The 21,992-nt window shown below is 36.0% G+C and overlaps 1 protein-coding gene across 5 annotated transcripts; it reads right to left on the bottom strand.

Moving 5' to 3' along the window:
* Positions 1-3,896: 3,896 nt before the first annotated feature.
* On the bottom strand, positions 3,897-20,521 carry LOC107194342. Of its 5 annotated transcripts, XM_015583952.1 has the most exons (21): positions 17,910-18,292; positions 17,657-17,796; positions 15,994-16,255; positions 15,435-15,708; positions 15,032-15,358; positions 14,199-14,953; positions 13,931-14,103; positions 13,472-13,850; positions 11,171-13,374; positions 10,865-11,090; positions 10,589-10,786; positions 9,843-9,917; positions 6,957-9,199; positions 6,393-6,882; positions 6,182-6,310; positions 5,696-6,073; positions 5,472-5,613; positions 5,301-5,389; positions 5,159-5,226; positions 4,911-5,083; positions 3,897-4,786 (listed from the first exon to the last, which is right to left on the bottom strand). In XM_015583952.1, exons 1-21 carry the CDS (start codon positions 18,141-18,143, stop codon positions 4,119-4,121), a joined length of 9,627 nt encoding a protein of 3,208 aa, XP_015439438.1. In that variant the 5' UTR covers positions 18,144-18,292; the 3' UTR covers positions 3,897-4,118. The 5 variants fall into 5 exon arrangements, with proteins under 5 accessions (XP_015439438.1, XP_015439439.1, XP_015439436.1 ...); XM_015583953.1 differs by lacking the exon at positions 17,910-18,292 and adding an exon at positions 20,465-20,521 and having other exon boundaries at positions 14,199-15,358; XM_015583950.1 differs by having other exon boundaries at positions 14,199-15,358.
* Positions 20,522-21,992: the final 1,471 nt, after the last annotated feature.

Below are 21,992 nucleotides of genomic sequence, written 5' to 3'. Positions count from 1 at the left end.
ATATTTTTATAAACTTCCTTAATAAATAAGAAATATCAATATTTTTTAATAATAATCATACCTTTGTAAGTATAAATTACATTGAGATATTATAAGGTACCTTTATGAATCAATAAGTTATAGTTCAATAAATATAAACTAAGGTTATAGCAAAAAGTTAGTAAAAGAATAAATATGTACAAGTGTTTAGTTTTAGACATATCTTAATATATATACATATAATTCAACTTAAACAAAGGGTTTTAAATCATCTTTTGTATTTTTATATGCTTAAAAATAATGTAACAAAAAATATCAATGAAGATATAGTACTTTCAATACCAATTAAAAAAATTGTGTGCTGTTGTCTACATGATATATTCATAAATTTTCACAAATATACAATGCATTTAATTAACATTATAAGTTATATTTTAATGCAATTTTTTCTCCAAGAAGGAATGGAAGAATGTTACTCTGAGCACAATTACCTAAATTATTCCAAGTTTCTATGGATTAATTGACTAAAATTCTGAAGAAGTTTTGTATTATTGAAATTAACATTTGTATGTGGTAATTATAATTCCTTTCTGTATAAGTAAAGGATTCAAATTAATTTCATGCTAATTTGCAATTTGTTAAATATTGATGTACCTTTTATGTAATCAGTCTTTATAAAACTTGTCACAGAATCCCATGCAATATAGCGTTTACGCAAGTCTTAAAGCATCTATGAACTTATATACTAGTTAGCACGGGAAAAGCTCTTTGATTATTTTTCTCTAAACAGTGTTCATATATCTTCAATTTTATTACAAGCAAGATAACTAAATACTAAAATACAAGAAATTTAAAAACTCAAGTCAATACTTTTTCATAATGATTACATACAATTTTTTGTTTCTGATAACTAAATTTTCCTTATTTCAGAAAATTATTTTCTGAGAAGACCAGTCTGTTGATAAATTATATTAATCTTGTGTTTCAATGTTGGATTTTTCTTTTATTACATTCGAGCACAAAAGAGCAAAAAGTCTGGTACGATTTCAAGAAAATGAATGATAATTTAATCTCATTGTACAGAACATTCTGTTATCCATTTGCATTTTCGAGATACCATGCAATGTATTCTTAAGCTTAAAGTAGTGAACTTATACAATGAATGCAATATATATATATATATATATATAAATCAACAAATTGTCTATACTTTATTATATATTGCAATTAATTATGTGAATCTGTGAAATAAATTAAATAATTTTAATAAATTAGTTCATAAAATTCTGATCCATCAATATGTACTAAGATGTGTGTAAGAGAATTTTAAAATGTAGCAAAATATCGTTTACTTGTCTTTTTTGTCATATTTTCTGAAAAATATATTATAACACCTAAGTTTGAATGTCCTAAGTTCAATTCCATCAAGCCATATTGGTAGAAAAGAATTGAATTGACCTTTCATATGTAACAGTGTTGTTTGGTATTCTTTGCTAAAACAATAAAAATGTTTTACAAAACGTTGCTCCAATTATACCGTTCTCGTAATACTAGATAGAGTTAAAACCATAATTGTACAAAATATGTATTTCAAAAGAAACAGATCATTGCAGTATTATTAAAGAAAGAATTACATATTCTATTGTCTGTTCATTTCATCATCACATTCAACGAATAAATATCTAGTCAAATTAAAAAAAAACATGAGTCACTTTTACCAAATTAAATCACTGTAAAATATTACATTAAACTCAGTTTATTTTAAAAAGTTTTAAAATAGTCAGCTTTTATTTACGTTCGAACATAGAAACTGCATTCTTTGTTCAAAAGCCAATCCACCTAACAGTAAATGAACATATGTACAATAAGTATTACATGTTACACATTCTCGTTGAGTATTATCTAATAAATTTATTTAAAAGTAACTGTATAAGATTAATTGCAATGTATTTCTCCAGAAGAAATACGTACAATTATCTATTATAATGTTTCGTTCAACAGTCACATGAATTTATTATCAGGTGGATCATATTATTATAGTTTGTTTTTGAGAAAAAAATAAGCAAAGATTCAAAAACAATAAAATTAACAGTATGCAGAACGTGAAAGTAAGACATGTACGAAAGAACTGAAATTTATGAAGCTCGGTATGATCTGTATATATTATAGTAACTGTAGGAGATCGTCGGAACAGATTCGTGTTCAGTTTGAAAGTCTTCTTTAACAGTAATACTGACAATAATAAATTCATGCCAGAAGCAGTAGTAACTCGCAATATTAAAAGCGGCGTGAACTGCACTTATTTTGAACGAAATAAAAATAACATCAATATTAATCATCGATAAACAATGGTAATATTTGTATCTAGATATACAAACAAGCTATTCTTAACTATATTGCAAAATGCAATATGTAATAGCATAGATGAAAAGTCAAAATGTTTCCTGGCTGGTGATCCAAGCTTTATACCATCATCTTTCATTTTCATATCAGTTTTTAAAACGTGTACGAATTCGATACCTACGCCATGTTTTCTCTCGTTTCTAATTAGACTCTCAATGCCTAGGATCGATTACTATTAAATTTTTTTGTAGATATGATTTAATAATCGGAAACGAAATCGTCGGAATAATAAAATTTCTAAAAAGAATTCAAAAGGAATGGACGTGCCAACAACGCGTGTCTCTGGAAATATTAGCCAACGAAATGTGCCAATTCGAAGTGAAATAATTTGGACACTTCCGTTAAATTAAATATGTGACAATAAAAAATATCGATAATGGAGCCTTAAAAAAAAACAGATAGTAGTCGATATAATATTAGACAAGATACATGGGTCTGCTAACTAGTAACACATGACTTTTTTTGTTTTAATAGAAGTAGGTAAAATCGCTAGAAATACATTAAAGCATAACAGTGACTATATTAATCATATTTCTTCTCTGCCTGACTTCTGCACAGTCACATTCATGCACACAATGAACATACATTCATTTTCTCTCTCTCTCTCTTCAAAGCATCCAGTATACATTAACAGTTATACATGTACATCGAGCAGAATGGCGACATCATGCCATTTCGATCGTTAAGACTAGCTGAGGCCTGTACTAATGTAGACTGTGCCTAACAAATAATCCGGAGCAGAAAGGGTCCTTTTAATATAAACATTTCTCACTAAACAAGGATATTCGCTATGTAAGCACAGTACAGGTAAAGGCCTCTATCCTCAATTTCAATCTTTCACTCTTACTTTTATTTTTCTTCTTCTCCTTCTTTTTTCCTCACTGAACCAGAAACTGATGAATTCATCCAAAATATCCTCCGCGTTCGAACGTAGCTCTCACATTTGTTGCGAGGCACATATCAAATATTAATATCATGCTCGCGCATACACAGCGAGAATATTTAAACGATTAACACACGGATGCCACACTATCATTGAGTACATCCTAAATACTTTCATTCATGCCTCCTTCTGCGTACGCAACATCCACTAGGAGGACGAGGGTAGCGATATACGTCGTATTTAGCAAAACTATATTAGAATATAACAATCGTAATGGTAATGTATGATCTCTCATATTAGTGGATAAGGAGCAACAAGTTTAAATAAAAAGTATACAGCAATCTCCCCAAATTTGTACAAATTTTAAACCTTTAAACACTTATATCGATATTCTAATTCTGAGAACAGAGTAATCGTAAGTATAACACGTTATTCGTAACTAAAAAAGACGAAGTATTTATACTGGTTTGATCGTTTTCCGAGCACTTCTAATATGTAGATAGTAGTTTCTTTAATTCGGCGACGTATCTACAATAATAAGTGTTTCGTTGACTTAATGAACTTGCGAATATGAAAGAGTAACATTTTACAAAATGAGAATTTTAATAGAAAGTAGCTGTTAAAGTGCTGCCTACATTGGTGAAGTTAATTTTTAAAGTGTTAAATCAGTGTTAATTTAAGTATATTTTCTCTATGGAACATGTTTAATTAGGTCTGGCTATTAATTATCAGCTGTGAAATACTCGTCAAAATAACAGATCTTTCACCCTTTGACAATTTTGGGGGTATTACTGTATTACGAGAACGAATAAATTGAAAACATAGATGATAATATAGCTTGCTGAAAATTACGTTATTGATCAGTGTGAGAAGGAGGGGCAGCTGAATTATCAGTATTTGTGTGTAACGGTTCCGTCGGCGGCGTACCATCGTGAGAATTCCCTATGTGCGGAGTGGCCGGTGTGGCTGGCTGGGACTGAGACGCCGGCTGAGAAGCATATATCAGTCTGTAACCAGCTGGCAGAAAGAAACCGCCGTGCGGTGTACAGCTAAACGTTTGGAAATTTGGTAACGCTTGGTTTTCGTGGTATTGGATGTAACCCCCGCTTCCCGTCGTACTCGATATTGGAATAGGCGTGACTAACGATCCAGTGGAGGACACTGCAATATTCGTTCCGTCCGGTAATATAGGCGTGAACTGATACTGGGCCGAATTTATAATTGAATTGTGTGCAGACTCGAACGACTCGGCAATTTCGCTCGTGTAACTACTAGACTGCTGAGAGGGCATGTTTTGCATAGTTTCAGAAGGCACTACTGGAATCGGAATAACATAAGCGTGCGGTATTCCAGCCGTTGCCTGTTGCGGTTGTAGTTGCAAAGGAGTTTGCTTCAATTTTTGCATAGCTAACCGTAACGTTTCGTCGGTGTCTGGATAATTACTTGGAGCTTTTTGCAATGGAGTTTGAGGCGTTGTATTAAACATTAAATAGTCTTCTGTACTTGGAAGTCTAGTTTGTCCTGTATTAAATAAAAAAAATTCGTGTCATTATAGTTGACGATGATCATACTGTTAGGAGGAAATGCACAGAATGCTTTGGAATAGTGAATGACCGATGACATTGCATTAAAAATAATTATTTACCCGCCAGACTAGTTGCGACGGTGTGATAAAGCACCGGATGATGCTGATGATGGTGCTGATGAAGTGCACTTGCTTGCTGCTGCTGTTGGATCAATAGCTGCAATTGATGTTGTTGAAAACGTTCCAATTCCTCTCTGTGTCTTCTCTGAAGCGTCTCCAGTTCCATAGTTTGCCTTTAATGAGAAAGAAAGGTTGTTTCAGGATTGTCGGAAAGCTTTGAAGTTTTATTGACGGAAAAGGAAACCTACTTTTTTATAAGCAACTGATATTCTTCACTTGGTGTCAATGTCCAAAATCTTTCATCCTTTTCCGTTAACTAAAAGTAATAAATCAATGTTTATACATTCGTTAAACTAATTGTTCAGATATATATGCAACTGAGATACTTGCTTCTACTGTAGGAGCACTAACGGTTGATTGGTTAGGTTGCGTAGGTGGCATAGAACTTTCACGGCTACGAATTATTTGTACTGGTGTACCTGTAATTTAAGAAAATAGTTAACATCCAGTTTTAACCCCGTATTTTAGTTTTTTTTTAAAGATCGATACTAATACTCGTACCCTGTGCATCCTCCGTATAGTAAACTTTCGGATCCTCTGCATATTGTTGTTGGTTTGGTGTAACTGCATTACTAGGAGGACCTGCGACCTTGGAAACCACGAATCTTGATATTTTTCTAACAGGTTGCGCTGTGCTAACCTTCTATCAAATTTGTATAATTATTTTAGCTTTCAATGATGCTTATAAAATATCTCAAACTTTGATTACACAATGTACTACATACCTCGGAAACATTTTCCTGGCATTCCGTTAGCACTGGAGTGTTCGTGTCGGAACGTGATGTAATGACACTGGGAGTAACAGTAGCAATCGGCACAGTTGTCACAGGTGGAACAGTAGTCAATAAACTTTGAGATGAATAGAACGGCGGTTGTATCTGAATGGAATTGACAGAAGAAACTGGGGGAGTAATAGGTTGCGGAGAAGCTGTCGAGAGAACCGAGCCTCTATGATGAATCTTTGCTAATTCTTGCTCCAATTCTTGTAGACGAGATCCGGGTCTTTGGGCTCGAACCTTTATACTTTCTTTGCTGGGGCTCATGGTTTCTGATCCTGCAGCACCTCCCCCCGGTGTTGGACTATCAAGGGAGCAATCTACATGCTAAATATATAAGACAACTGTTTGTAATATAATGCTAAAGTATACGCATCGTTAGTTGATTTTAATATTTCTCTGTTTCCCTCTTTTAAATTTGGCAACACAACTTACAGTTTGAGACAGCGCAAGCTGATGAATGGAGGTATCCTGTGCTAAAGCCAGACCCTCAATATTTGTTGTAACATTCGAATCAGTTAAGCAAGCGGGCGATTGTATTGTTGCCTGTGGTGACAGGGGACCCTAAAAATATTTCTTTGTATTACATATTGATAATATGCGTTTAATTTGTTACGTTTGTTTAACGTACGATTTCATTACTTACCACACCATGAGTGGTTGAAACTGGCATACCAATGTTAACCAACTTTTGCTGTAAAGAATGCATGTACGCATCGTATCCTCCTACTATTTGATGGTTGTGAGGAGTAGCTGGATAACTTATAGGCGGTGTTCCTACATTATGTGATTCGGATGGCTGGTTCGTTAACTGTACAAGTTTCTGATGGAGATCTGCTATTGTTTGTGGACCAGTTCCACTTGATCCACTTGCTCCAATAACAGTCTCTGATACTTTATCTAAAGAATTTTGCTGACTCAGTTTTCTGTGTTGTTGTTGTTGTTGTTGTTGTTGTTGTTGTTGTTGTTGTTGTTGCTGCTGCTGCTGCTGTTGCTGCTGCTGCTGTTGTGGTTGTAGCATTTGGTTTTGTGTAAACAATGGTGAATCTACAGACTCAACAATTGTATGCTCAGGAGTTACATCATGACTGGAACTCTCATTTTCCGACAACAGGTGACACTCAGTACTAACACGTCTAATGTTTTAACAAAATAAAAACGTTAGTAAAAGTATTTGAATAATCGAATTTCTCAATAAGAGCTTACATACCCAGTCAATGTTGTTGCTTCTTGATTCTCCACTTCGGTTGTTTTGCTTGGAAGTTGTTGTTCTGGAAGTTTCAAGTGGAATTGCGATTGTTCCAATGTAGCCAAGCATTCTATGCTCTGTACATCTTGCATGATTTGTTGCTGTACAGGGATAGTTTGTTGCAACAGTGGTTGACTCTGCTGAGAATGTCTCATTGGTACAGTCTGCTGTATAATATTCTGATTTGTAGTGGTAATCCATTTCCCTTGCGATATAGTCTGAATTCCTTGAAAATTTTGTTGTGTAATTTGTAAATTAGGATCCATTTGTTGGGCTGCATTTAATTGTAGTGGTTGATGCAAAGGTATCTGAGACTGATGGGACTGCTGAGTAATTTGAAAAGTTTGCGATATTCCTGGCTGCACTATGTTTGCTTGATAATTATGTGGCACCTGTGGCGGTATTTGCATCTGACTTGCCTCTGGCTGAATAGGCTGAAAATACTGTTCAGACTGAAGGTTAGGCTTATAGTCCAGTACAGTGGCGGGTGCAACATTTGTAGCTGGATTTGGCTCGTGACTGGTCATGCAATGGGGCGTCGCAGATTTTGATTTCGGATTGGAAAGTATATTTGCTAAATTTTGGGCCAGATCTGGTAGTGTCGATGATACCTCCTTCGTTTTAACTGTCACTTTGGGAGCGACTTCGGTAGTGATAACTTGTTGAGTAGGCACTGAAACGGGTACGGATGCACTCACTGGTACATTCACGATATTTTGAGGAACTGTTTGGAGTTGTTGTGCTGGATCCAGTACAGGTTGTGGCAAAGATGCAACGTTTTGTCCCTCTTGCTGAGGAATCAGTTGAACGTGCTGTACATGATGCATGGATGAACTAGGTACAACCATGGGTTGCTTCTTATCATCTGTAAGATTGGCTACTTCTGACATCTGTGAGTCTGTCGACATATTTGATGTTGTCGAAATATTTGAGATCCTACGGTTCCTTTCGTCCACAATCGCTGTTGGTTGCAATTGCTGAATGGGCCCGGAAAGTATCACATATTGTTGATGTTGTGGGATTTGCTGCGAGTGAAATTGCTGCATTGGTCGCTGACCTTGCATCTGTCCTTGATGCTGAAGTTCAGGTTGGATATTCATCTGTGTCAAACTGTGTTGCACAGTAATTTGTTGCTGTTGCAGTAAAACATTACACGGCATAGATTGATTCTGGTACTGTCCTTGTAAGTTGACACTGTTAGGGGGAACTTGAGTTTGCAAATCTTTTTGAGCTGTAACCATGATGTTCTGAGGGGCAGGTTGTATTTGTTGAGGCAACTGATGTGTCATCGCTGATCCTGGTACAATTACATTATGCGGACTAGATTGCACAGCGTTAATGGTCGGCTGCATCTGCGACATAGGCGGCATTGCTTGTCCCTGTATAATATTCTGAAGACCAATCGTTTGTTGACTTGATTGCAATATTTGAACGTTATCCACTTGTTCCGCGACGTACTGAGTATTCTGTATAATCGTTTCGATGCTAGGTTTTTCAGGAAGAACTGCTGCAGTTTGCGCTTCTAAAATATTTCCTTCTAAATCGTCAGGTTTCACTTGTCCCTCGTCGAATACATTAACCTGTGACATTAAATTAGATTGTAATGCCGAAATACTGGCTTTATCTACGCTTTCTGCACCAGCAGACCCATCCTCTTCGTTTGAAAGAATCTTCTGTTCAATTACGGGACTGACTAAAAAGCGAGAGATTTTTCGGACTGGGGGTGGCGCAGTTAGTGTAACCACTTCTGCAGCTGCGGTATCTGATTGTGCTTCCTTGTTTCCTTCCTTTTCTTGAAGATCAGCTGTCTCTTGCCCGACAAATTCTTTCGCTGTTTCGCTGATATGGTTCGCAATGGTATCGAGTACTGAACTTTGAGTATATGTTGTCGAGCACTGATAGATTTTATCCTCTTTGGATGCATTATGCGATTCTATACCTGGATCTGTATTCGTCACAGCGACTACTGTTTCTTGAGTATCAGTTGGATCACTTGGTAAATTGGTTGGTGTCAGTGTGTCTGTATTCTGTGTCGAGGTAGATGATCGTCTGGATGCTTCAGCTGATGTGTTCTCAGGACCTACTTGACTGTCAGGCGTTTGCACGCTTTGTTGTTTCTCGGTGGTGGCGCCGGTGATATGAGATATAATCTGATCAATCGGCAATAATTTCGTTGGAGTAGAAGTGTTGGATGTTTCGTCTCTCTGGAAACATATAACGAATAACTGTCTAGATGGACGCACAAAGTTTCGTCACAAAAACATTGCAATGTACATGAACAAAACAAGACTGTGTTAAAATTAAAAAATCTATTACAAAATATACTTTAGTATACAATAAATAAAACGTTTATAGGAGAACACATGTATACCTAATAGTGAACATTTATCTCAAACTGGTAGAATATTTAATAAATTCACTCGAAATAAATACTAGATCTTTTATATTACCGAAATATAATGTGAAATCATATTATCTGAGGTTCGCATGGAATTCTGTGAAATACATTTCAATTTCAATTAGTATTTCTAACAGGGATTAAGGAATCTTCCTGAAATGCCTTCAAAGTTAACATTGAATTAGGAACTTAATAAGTGCATAAAAACAAAAGCATGAACGCCTCGTTTAAATATTCCAAACATTGTATTATGAACTGCCTACGTGATGAACTTATTAAACACAGGAGAGATGTCGTCATATGATATCGCTGTGCCTTAAAAAGATACACAAACGTCCGAACACAGTGTATATGTATATCGTCAATTAAAAAAAGGATGCACAAACATCCAGGACTGTACGTCGAAATGTGGGAAAGAGGAAGTGCTTCGCCGGGGACGATGAACTCACCGAACGGTGCCTACGATGGACTTTGTACGACGATCGGTGGCTGCTTTGACGAGTTAGCGAGCCATGTCTCACCTGCTGCGTCCAAAACGATACATACCAATTATATGCACGCCCTTATTTCTTTTTTTTCTTTTTTTTTAGTGCGATCATGTGATGCATATTCCGTCTCTATAAACCATTAAACTATTCTAACAAAGTATTTATAGTTGCACAAGACAGTCAAGAAACAAAGTACTTAAATATTTCTAGCGAATTTAAAAAACAAAAAAACATTAAACATGAAAGATAAACTGGAAAGACAAAAGTAGTAAAACACTTTTGCTTTATGACAAAAGACTTAAATTACATAAATTATATTCTTCAGGTTTATCTTTCAGAATCGTGGAACTTTTTGATCTATGCATTTTTTATACTATTAAATCCATAAAAACATTCAGGCATTTCATTTCTTGTGATTTCTTAATTTTCTGAAAATAAATATCAAACAATCATTTAAGATATCTACTTAAATCCTATGATATGTAGTATGGACTTTTGTGTATCGGATCCTTAAATAATAATAATAATTATTATTACAATAATAATAACAACAACAACAACAACAATAATAATAATAATAATAATAATAATAATAGTGGTAATGATATTCTTCTTTACTTAAAATTTGATTGTAAAAATTGATCAGTTCATACTATAAGTTTGAAGATATTCATCGATCTGAATAAGAACAGAACAGAAACTGTTACCTTAGCTGTATCAAGACTGTGGTCACGATCTCTAGGACGGCGGCTTGTAACCGGGCTACCACCAGCTGACTGGTCCGGTGGACCGTGCGCTACCAAAGGCAAAGCACGTGTGGGGTCCAGACGCAATTGTTTAACGATGTCTTCTATCAATTCTACAAATGTTTCGCACTGCGATTGAGGTAATAAATTTTCAGCAACCTGTGGAAACGCAAAACACAATCCCTTTATTATCCATTCTTGTAGGTTCATTAAATTCTATTTGTATCACTAGCTTACCAAATTGTTAGCAATATCAGTAGGTACCATATCATCCCTATCGAATTTAAATGTTACAGTTTTTTGTTTGCTCGTGTCTAGCTGACATTCAACGGTCACTGACTGACCCTCACCACTGCTCACTGATAGAACTGTTAACTTAATGCCAGGTTTTTTTCTCTTCGTGCCAGATCTTTTTACTCTGCACCTTTCCGAAGAAACGTTGTCAGAACTTTCTTGTGTTATTCTATAAGAATAAATAATTCTATGAAATTATAACACACATTCTTTGAATCATTTTCAAATTAATTCAAATTGTCAATATACCCTTCGCTTGGTGGTGCGGCTTGAGGCGCAACATTAGGCATATTAGATGCATTCACTTGTTCTTGAACACTCGAAGGCAAATCTGCTGGTAGGGATTGTACAGAGTCCATTGTGTCCTGTTTAGGTAAAGAAGATCTGTCTGTAGTGATTTGATCTGCGTTCGAAACAAAATGCTGCTGATGCTGCGCGGTTGTTGTTGATTGTACGGGAACACTCATTCCGGATGACATAGGTACGGAAGTGGGTACGTTAGAAGTTTGTGGATATTGCATCTGAACCAAGAGATTCTGTTGAGGTTGCGATTGATGTCCACCATTTGGAATAATTGAGGATGCAGTCTGCATGTTTGGAATAGTAGTTGTTGTCGCACTCTGTATGTGCGTCGCCGATGATGAACTTTGAATACTAATACTAGATGGTACAGAAGCTTGAACCTGTCCCGATTGTTGCTGTATGTAAGACTGTGAAGTTGGAGGTGCTGAACTTCCAGGAATACTTGTATGAGGATAAATTTGAGTAGTAGGCTGACTGGATATTATTTCAACATGGCCAGCTGGATTAGAATTGGTATACGAATGATATATTTGTTGAGATATATTCTGTTGATATATAGGCTGCGTAGTATACCCCGAACTTCCTGTAGTACTCTGCTGATAGAACTGTTGATTTTGAATTGACGGAGAAGCGACTGAATGTTGGTGTACTTGTTGCACATGCTGTACCTGTGTTTGAGAATATTGCACTTGTTGAGGCTGCTGCATCTGCTGAGGCTGCTGCATCTGCTGAGACTGCTGCATCTGCTGAGGCTGCTGCATCTGTTGAGGCTGCTGCATCTGCTGCATCTGTTGAGCCTGTTGCATCTGTTGTGGCTGCTGCATCTGTTGAGGCTGCTGCATCTGTTGAGGCTGCTGCATCTGTTGAGGCTGCTGCATCTGTTGAGGCTGCTGCATCTGTTGAGGCTGCTGCATCTGTTGAGGCTGCTGCATTTGTTGAGGCTGTTGCATTTGTTGGAGCTGTTGCATCTGTTGAGGCTGTTGCATCTGTTGAGGCTGTTGCATCTGTTGAGGCTGTTGCATCTGTTGAGGCTGTTGCATCTGTTGATGTACATGTTGTTGCTGAGATAAAATTTGTATTTGTGGTTGTATCTGCGGTTGCATTTGATGACTCATCTGTTGCGGTACGTTCATTTGATTTAACTGTATATACTGTTGTTGTTGTTGTTGATGCATATGTTGTTGCTGTTGTATCTGTTGAGTCACTTGAGGAAATTGTGGTTGAGTTTGCACAGTCTGGGGTGTAGAACACTGTGAGGAAGTAGCGTTCAAATTTTGCGAAACATGCTGTGAATATGGTTGTTGTTGTTGCTGTTGTTGATACTGCTGTTGCAATTGCTGCTGATACTGTTGTTGCTGATACTGAACTTGCTGTTGCGACACTTGAGAAACTTGTTGTATCTGTTGTGCTTGCTGAGGTTGAACAACCGGTGTCTGTTGCTGCATCAGTGGTTGTTGCTGAACCAACTGAACCTGTTGTGGTTGTAAGTTGTGTTGTTGGGATGGTTGTGCAGCGGGTTGTAACTGTTGTTGCGGTTGTAGAGTTATCTGGTTCTGTTGCAGCTGCATTTGTACTTGACTCTGCATCTGAATGCCCATATTTGATTGCATTTGTTGTTGCTGTTGTTGCAGTTGCATCTGTTGAAGTAGTAGCTGTTGCTGCAATAAATTCTCATTGGCTGTGTTAGTAGTGTCCGCTTCTCTATCTAAACGTTCTTTTTCTTCTTTGACTTTACGTTCTTCCCTTTCCCGTAACAAAGTAGTAATTTGCGATTTCAACATCTTCGCTACGGCTTTTACATCTTCTTCAAGTATGAGGCTAGACTTAGCCATCTCTGAGGCCACCTCTTCCGCGTTGTCCGCTAGGATGTCAAAGTCGAACTGTATCGCCTCGTTCTCTTTATGCTTGTTAGTACGCTTTTTTGGGTCTAATACTCGAAGTCTAAATTCAACGCGTGATAGTTCCGCGTCTGCGACCGCCGAATCTCGCGAAACCATTTCCAATTTTAACCCAACGTCGTCCGCGAAAAATTCATGATTTAAAAGATCCTTGACTAGCGGTCGCTCTTCTTTCTTTAGTCGTATACACATTTCTATGATTTCCCGTACCTCTGGGTTTTCTACTTTGTCATAGCTCTGCGGCTTTACACCCTATACAATGTCAATATTAATTAATATTAATTAACTGCTCATAGGACTGAATAAGAATTTTAACTATATATTTTGAATTAATAATAGTTTATATTACCGATACTACGCGTTTATATATTTGCGCTGGTCCAGTACATTCAGAGTATGGATATTCGCTAGTGGCCATTTCAAGCATACACATTCCAAATGCATAAACGTCAACAGACTCATCATAATGCTCCTCATACATTTCCGGTGCCATGAATTCAGGTGTGCCAATCACACTCTTTGCGAAACTTCGATTTTTCAGAGTCGCAAGACCTAAATCGCCGATTTTTACACTCCCTGTTGTACCGGTAATAAAAATATTGTCACACTTCAGATCACGGTGAATAATTGGTGGTGATCTTGAATGTAAAAAGCTAAGACCCTTCAAAATTTGTCGACACCAGGACTTCACTACCTTCGGATTAATTTTTTTAAAACGTCTTAGGTATCTATATAAAAGATCATTTAATAAATTACAATGGTATAATAACTATAAGAATGTGAAATTTTAACGCGATTGGAAACTCACGTTTTTAATGTTCCTGAAGTCATAAGTTCAGTGACTAGTACAATGTATTTCCTACGCGTAAGTGTAACTTCCCAATAGTCATAAAATCTAACAATATTTGGATGTTGTAATCCTTTCAACATTTCTGCTTCTTCCCTAAACCTCAGTCTTTCTGTCTTGTTCAACTTTTTTTCCTAAATAGAAAATACGTAAATGAATTTTTAGTACCTTATAAAAAATAATTTATTAACAGTAATAATACAAATATCGTATTAATTTGTAGTGTTACCTGTAATTCGCACCACGCAACCGCCACACCAGTTTGAGTGTCCAAACCTCTATATACAGTCTTAAAGCTGCCTCTACCGATTTCCTCTTCAAATTTCAAGAACCTACCGTCCGGTGATATACCTATAGCCTTTTCCTCATCATCGTCATCTTCTACATTCTGAACTTTCACTTTCATTAACAAATTTCGCACTTCCTCCATGGCCATAGCTTTTTGCGTTAATTTCTCATCCGCTTTAAAATTTTCGTCGAGCAAAGGACCGATAAAGCCCTCTACCGTTTCTTCCTGCGTGACGTCCTTCTGAGAATCCTTCGTTGTTTTGGTCTCATCCTCGACACTCGTGTCCTTAACGTCCTCCATGTCTGTATCCAAAGGTGGTACTTTCCCTAATTTACTCAGAGATTCATGAAGTGCTTGTGCAGCAACAATATCGCTGATACTGGTGCCATTGTCATCTTCGTCGTATATTGTTACTTCTCCTTCTACTTCTTCTTCCCTCTGTGTATCAATATCTTTTCCTTCAGTCTCCACTATCTCTTCTGACACTTTCGATGTCACAAACCTTGAATTTTTTACCACTTCCTCATTCTGTTGTGTCTCCATTTTATCTTCAACGTCTTCTTCGGAATCTTTACTCAAACCCTCCTTCTCCGCCATATTGGTAGATTTGGATGAGTCGGTAGACGTTTTCCGTTTTACTTTTTCATTACTTCTATTATTACCTGTTGAATTCGTGGACGTTTCCATGGACGTATCTGTATTATTTTCTATATTTATTTCTTTCGAATTTTTACAACTTTGCTGCCCAATTATTGTTTCTGTAACGTACTTACTTTTAGATCTGGCGGTTTTTCCTTCGCTATTACTGCATCGCGTATTTATGGAAGATGTAGAGAATACTTTTTGTTTATCTTGAACGATTACTTCTTCGTCGATGCTACTCGCTGAAATATTTTTCGTGATATTCGGTGTCTTAGAGAATTCGGAACATTCTGCTGTTGCTTTTTGCTCGTTAAAATCTAATGATAATTTTTTGACTAATGCGTTTTGCGACGACTCAGCACCATCCTCACGGATACTATATTCCACGTTCGTTTCATCTTCGTCCGATTTTTTCGACTTCACTCGACTAATTGGTGTTGGTGGCGTGGAACTAGATCCTGTATATTTCAAGTAAGATTAATACGGATTCGTACAAGCTACGTAAATTAGAAAAATTAAAGAAGAATGCAATACCTGGCACATTGAACACATTTTCTGTTGCCGTGATAGCTTCCTCTGCGTCGCTGAAACTACGCTCATTTTCATTGTCTAACGAAGGCGAATTGAGATTCCGAGAAGATGATTTTTCCGAGATACGTAGCGTAGGTAAAACTCTTTTTTTAGAAGACGGTGAACTACTTGCGACTCCGTTAGTTGTTATAGACAATGAATCTGTACTATGATCAGTCCTCTGCGTTCGTATTTGTTTCTTGCAAATTGTTGTAGAAGAACGACTTATACTTGACGTCTAAATGGATCACACATTATTGATAGTGGCATACAAAGATGTACTGAAAAGCGGCATCCAAAAATTGGAAGTCACGTGTTATTCAACAGGGAAGTGCATTTTGCTCTCACAAAAATATATATATATATATATATATATATATATATTTGCTTCAGGATTCAAAGAAGACAGGACAATTATAGGATTAATTTCCCTCAAATGTTAAGAAATTTTCAGTATAGTATACAGAGTAAATGGCTGCAAACTTTTGGATAATTTAATTACAGAGAATTTATAAGGACAAACCTTTCGATCTCCAGAATTATGAGCACTAGTACCAGCTTGCGAAACAATAGACAATTTTCTTTGGCGTTTATGATTATGTGTGTGATTGTGAATTCTCTGAGTAGTAACAACTGAACATGGGCCTCCACTTTCCTGAGAGGCTAAGTGGCCCACTGCCAAACTAATCCCACCCTGGCTATTGCCACCTCCACTGGCCACCAGCTTTGGACATAAACTTGACAGGCCACTTCCGCCTGAAGAACGTTGCCTATTTGTCTCATACCTAAAACATTATCGAAGATGCTACATAAATATAATGTTATTCAAAGAAAAACCATTTCTGAGTATGATAGAAAGTCTCTTTAATGTTACTTTTGTATAATGTTAATTTTACTTGTTCCATAGACTTTATATGGAGTAATCAATCTATGTATTTGCAATATGGCTACATTTTCAAAAGATAACAAGCTTTATTGTAACAGAAAGGAATGAACTTAATTTAATTCTTGCAAGACGATAGGACTACTGAAAAAGCAAATTAAAATCGTGTTTAATACTATATATATATATATATATATATATATGTAACACTTTCTTGTTTTCTTATCATATTATATTAAGATGGTAATATAATATGAAAAGAAAACAAGAAAGTGTTACACATATATATGCACACGTGCTTTGCACTCAAATGCTTTTTCTTACACAAACATGGATAGGAATAACTATAAATTAAAGTACTAATTAGGTTTTTAGTCTCATCGGTACTAAATGTATGTCAAGATTAAAATTATGTTACATTACATAACGCCAAAATGTTGCGATTGATGTATAGAATTACTGCTGAATCTCACAAGAAGATGAAATATGTAAAACAGTTAAGTATCGTTTATACAAATGACGAAAATAAATTAGGAACACTTATATGATATGAGAATGAAGCAATTTTTGAAGGTTGAGAAAGCCAAATGTAATGTAAGTGATGTAATTACACTATTAATGAAATATAATTTTTTCATTAATGTTTCAGAGGTGATGAGTGCTAATTCAATAATCTTATACTGCAGCGTAACAGTCATCTACATTCTAAAGCTACTAACCTTTGAATATATACAAAATTTCATACTTCAAGATGAGGCTCAGTAATTCTGAAAATACATATTTGAATTCACATTTTTATTTTTAAATGGAATGTTCATTGCTATATGTAATACTTTTTGGCCTTATGTACAAATTTCTTTATTTAATTAATCTCTTTAATTAACACCTACAATTTCTAAAAATATTTAAGATGATTTGAAATCTATGATACAGTAACTATAATGTATGTTCAATATGTAAAGTACAGATGAGATGCATACAAGTTTCTGTGTATATGTACCTTTAATCAAAACACTATTACACATTAGCAGGGGCATGTAAGAAGATCTTCCAGTGAGTTTGTAATGTAATACTGAGCAAATTCATATATTTTTGATATTCAAGAAAGTAGAAATTTTAAAGTCTTTATAGGATAATGCAATATTCAGACACAATTTCAAAATATATTATACACGAATCAATTATATCAGATGTATCACACATAAATAAGAAGCGAATAATGAATTACAGCAAAGAATTTAAACGACAGAAGGTAAAACATGACAATGTAAGAAGCATGATTTTGATACAGACATCATTATACCTGTCCTGCCTGCTGTGGCCAGATGAGAGGAGTCCTCGCACTGTATTGCCTATAGCTGCTCTCTTTTTAGCTTCTTTCTCCTTTTCTTTGTACCCAGACCCAGTGCTCACCTGATGATCTTGACGGCTGTTCCTTTCCCCCTACAATAAATACAATGGTGCTAAAACCACTAATTATAAAGAAATAATGTTCTATGCATATAAAGCAGCATACACTGAGAAGAAACAGAAATCTGAATCTTGCAAAGATTTACCTTAATGCTTAAGAGTTTTATATTCAAATTAGTACTTGTGTTAGTTGGAACTGGACTTAAATCACACCGTACTCTTCTATGTGATTTCTCAACAATCGGCGGATCTTCATCTAATTCCAACTGATTCCCAATTGAAAAAGGACGAGTTTGCGTTAACAAAATATCCTCTGTATTGTGCTTCTGACTGGTGCTCACCGAACTCACTGCCTTGTTTTCATTACAGCATCTCGGCATTGCACATAACCAACTTACGAAAGAGTTCACTTTATAAAATTTCTTTTCACCTATTAAGTATATTCCTTTCCCTTTATCTATTTAACTTGAGTAGAAACTTCATGAAAACCTTTACTATTATATTATGTACGAGGAAAACAACTCATAGTGTTGCTTTTTTTCTTCTTTTCAATTAAGATTATTTCTCAAACTATGAAATACTGAATGTATTTATAGCGTAAAGAGTTTACAATTCTTATGCTCATCACAGATATTTTCCTTCTTTGTTTAGTGTATATACTTCCTACCACAAATTCTCAATAAATATTTAATACCAAAGAAGTTGAACAATTCTGAAAACAGAAAAAAAGGAAAATATTAACGAAAAACAACAATCTTTATTGCAAAAAAATATACAAAGAAGTTGTATAAATGATTTGCTCAGAATTTCACAGTATAAAAGTTTAAAAGATGTAAGACAATAATAGTTTAATATTCATCAAATCTTATACAAATATATTATGGATATCTTAGATTTTAAATGAATTTTTTATTTATTTAAGAGCCTAAATTTATCATTCTCTAATTCTAAATTTAATAATTAATAGTTGAGGATTACATCAAAGGTTTATTGATATAGAAGATTTAATTGAATCTTATTGTTTTGGATAAACAACAAGAAAAGGTACTAACTGTATGAGGCTTTATAATTCATTCAAATTTTGCACATTGAATGTCTGCAATATTGATCAAAGTTAATATTTTTTTGTTCTACCATATATTTTATTTCACAAAGCATTTTGATCAAGATTAATAATGTTTTTGACAATTATATATGCCAAATGATTAATACATATTTTCTTTGCGTATGTATATGCCATATGTTAACCCTGGAAGCACAACCTATGGGTCATTGTCACATCATAAAAATGAAATTCTGTATAAATGCTTTTATCTTAGACGTATATAGACATATATGTTTTTATTCTATTTTCTTGTTGTATGTATTATAATTAAACATTCCTACAGACACTGTAGAATTGAAAAGATTTCTAGAACCTCGTTCATAAGGTTGGAATGTTTGTTAATAAGAAATTAAGATCTACTAGACCCCAGGGTGTTGAACAAATCACAAAAGAGTAGGTATGTGAGTGTGTATCCAACTAGTTTATGAATAATCCAGAAACTGCATGACGTGTATGAAAAAATGCAACAAAATCAACAGCTTGTTTCCCATGAATAAAAAAGAAAATGAGGGGCATATGAACATTGTGATTGAAATAGAATTCTATCAATAAACCTTGAATTAATCTATTTTATAGAGGGCAGAATTGTGCGCGCGTATATGCGTGTTTACGTGCGTATGTGCGTATGCATAGTCTTTCTTGTGACACTGTATAATTGCTGTTTTGCAAACGTTTATATATTGTACAAATCGTATAAATTTAGCAACATCGATAACATAATGTTGATCACGTCGACTGCCAATAAATGTGAGGGCAACCGATCTCAGAATTAGTGCTTCGCGTATATATGTGTATGCATATATATACATGTGTGTATGACGTTTATATATATATACACACACACACACACGCGCGCGCGCGCGCGCGCACGCACACGCACAGCACATTCAACGTTACATGCAACACATTTCGTTATTTGTCAACAAGGTGAACACTCGTATTATTCGAACCGTAACGAGACGGCCGCGGGAATACTGGTTCAAATGAAGAAAATGAATCAGAGGGATAAGGGGAAACAAGGAGGTACAGAAAGAAGGGGTGAGCGAGAAAAAAAAAATTGACTTCGTCAATAACGCAGTATGTTGTCAAGCATCCGTGGATAGTCACTTGAAAAATGTTGACAGTATATAGTGAGTAGCAGGTCTTACGTATATGCCGCGATATACGTATCTCACGGACACATCGTTGCACCGCATGCTGTACACACAAGGGAACAACTGCGTGTTACGGGGTGTAGAGGAAGTCACCACTAATACGTACAACCGCAAATCAAATAAATGCCACACGTATTTGGTACGCGCGGATATAGTCGTGCACTGAGAAGATAATGTGACATCTATCCCAAAAATATCGCGTCGGGTACATATTTTACGGATTGTCTTGCAGCAGGCGGCTTTTATGCCCCATCGTCGACACGGGTCTGTCCGCCGTTCGAGAACGTCACGAGGCTATCCTGGACTTTTGACTGATAAAACGCGCCGCGAACACCGCCAAGTAACTTGTCATGCGGAGATGCGTGAACAACAATACCTACATAGTGTCGCGGTTTCGTGCGTATACATACGATACCCGTTCGGTTATCGAGTGTTCCATTACCTCCGTTCTAGACCCGGTCATATTAAATTCGCGACGCACTGACAAACAGCACTCGTAATTCCCTTAGTCACCCGGTACTCACATTTGTGTTGCAGAAAATCGCCCGACTACACCCAAATAACCACCATTTTTTTTTCACTGACCGAGGCGCATTCTCGCGGTGCTATATGCTGACAATGATCATGTTAATAAATTCATGCGGCGTACAACCAACGGTTAAAATAGTCGTCCGCCCCACTATGCATCGAATGTTACTAGTGTCAATGAGAACGCTTTCTTATGCGGTCATGCTCAATGGTATAAATTCGTTTAAAAAAACTACAGGGAAACAGTGCAAACCGCAATTAAATGTTTTGTTTCAACGGTGTCAGACTGTCTTTTGAATTTCCTACAACTGATATAGTTATTAACAATTATCAATAGTGATATTGTTTAAATAATGCTCGATTTTTCTCAACGTGATGGTGAATATAGTTCAGTAGATCTGTAACGTCATCTATGGTAAAATGTTGAAACTCCCAGTCAATTAGTACTATATTCTTTAGCTTAGATGACGTTACTATGTCATGCAGGTATCTGTTTAAAAAAATAAGTATTTAAAAACGCATTAACTCTCCCCCTTACAGACCGCGTCGCCAAACTTGTGGTCACAGACGAAATATAAGAATAGACCTAACATCTTATGGGACCTGGTGTCCCACGAAAATTACGCTGATAGAGCGCACCTCTACATAACAGTTTCCGATATCAGAAATTACATTCGACACCGTGATACCATCGACTAGGTATAGGATAGACCTATCATCTTATGAGATTTCGTGTCTCATGTTCTGAAATACCGATAGTGTAAAAAGTCAGGGATTTTCTGCTGCCTTCTACGTTATGAGAACGGTGAATTTGTGAACTACGTTAAATCTAAGAAGGGACCATGGTCTTGAACGGATTCTCTTCCGTTCGCTCGCAGGCCATGGAGCCTGCGCGGTGAGAGCGTGGGGTCACGGAGCCCCGGTGGAAGCGCCATAGACCCTGCACGGTGGCCCCGGTGGAGGCGCCTTTGATCACGTGGGCTGAGAATGTGGGGTCACGGAGCCCCCGAAGCATGCTGAAGAGACCCCGGGTATGTGAGATCTATGATGTACAATTAGAATTTCAACGATTTATAAATAAAAGTACACACGGCTGAACTCAACGATAAATTTAATAATAAAATTATTTACAAAACTTAGGATCGATAAATTAAACATCAAAACTGAACATCTGAAATAATCAATAAATTATTAACAGACTTCGATATTCAAAATTACCGCGCAAAACTACAATCAAGTCCCGACATACATATTTATTTATCGTATATATCTTATATGACGGATATTGTTTGGAATTTATACATATGTTTATGTTTATATATTTTAAACTTTATATTAAATATTTAAATAAATAGATAAAGTATAGCATTGTAGTGTATTGTCTCTCAACGCAGAAACAACTTTTGTGTTGGGTAGAGGTGGCATGCAAAATCACTAACGGT

This window comes from Dufourea novaeangliae, unplaced genomic scaffold (assembly GCF_001272555.1).
Source record: "Dufourea novaeangliae isolate 0120121106 unplaced genomic scaffold, ASM127255v1 scaffold28, whole genome shotgun sequence".
In the NCBI taxonomy this organism is placed as follows: domain Eukaryota; kingdom Metazoa; phylum Arthropoda; class Insecta; order Hymenoptera; family Halictidae; genus Dufourea; species Dufourea novaeangliae.
This window is presented reverse-complemented; position numbering and strand designations above follow the sequence as displayed.

Coding starts and splice junctions, on each gene's coding strand:
- LOC107194342 (XM_015583950.1), bottom strand. CDS start 18,143: ATGCCGAGATGCTGTAATGAAAACAAGGCAGTGAGTTCGGTGAGCACC. Junction 13,375..13,471: donor TATATAAACGCGTAGTATCG/GTAATATAAACT, acceptor GACATTGTATAG/GGTGTAAAGCCGCAGAGCTA. Junction 6,074..6,181: donor AGCTTGCGCTGTCTCAAACT/GTAAGTTGTGTT, acceptor TTATATATTTAG/CATGTAGATTGCTCCCTTGA.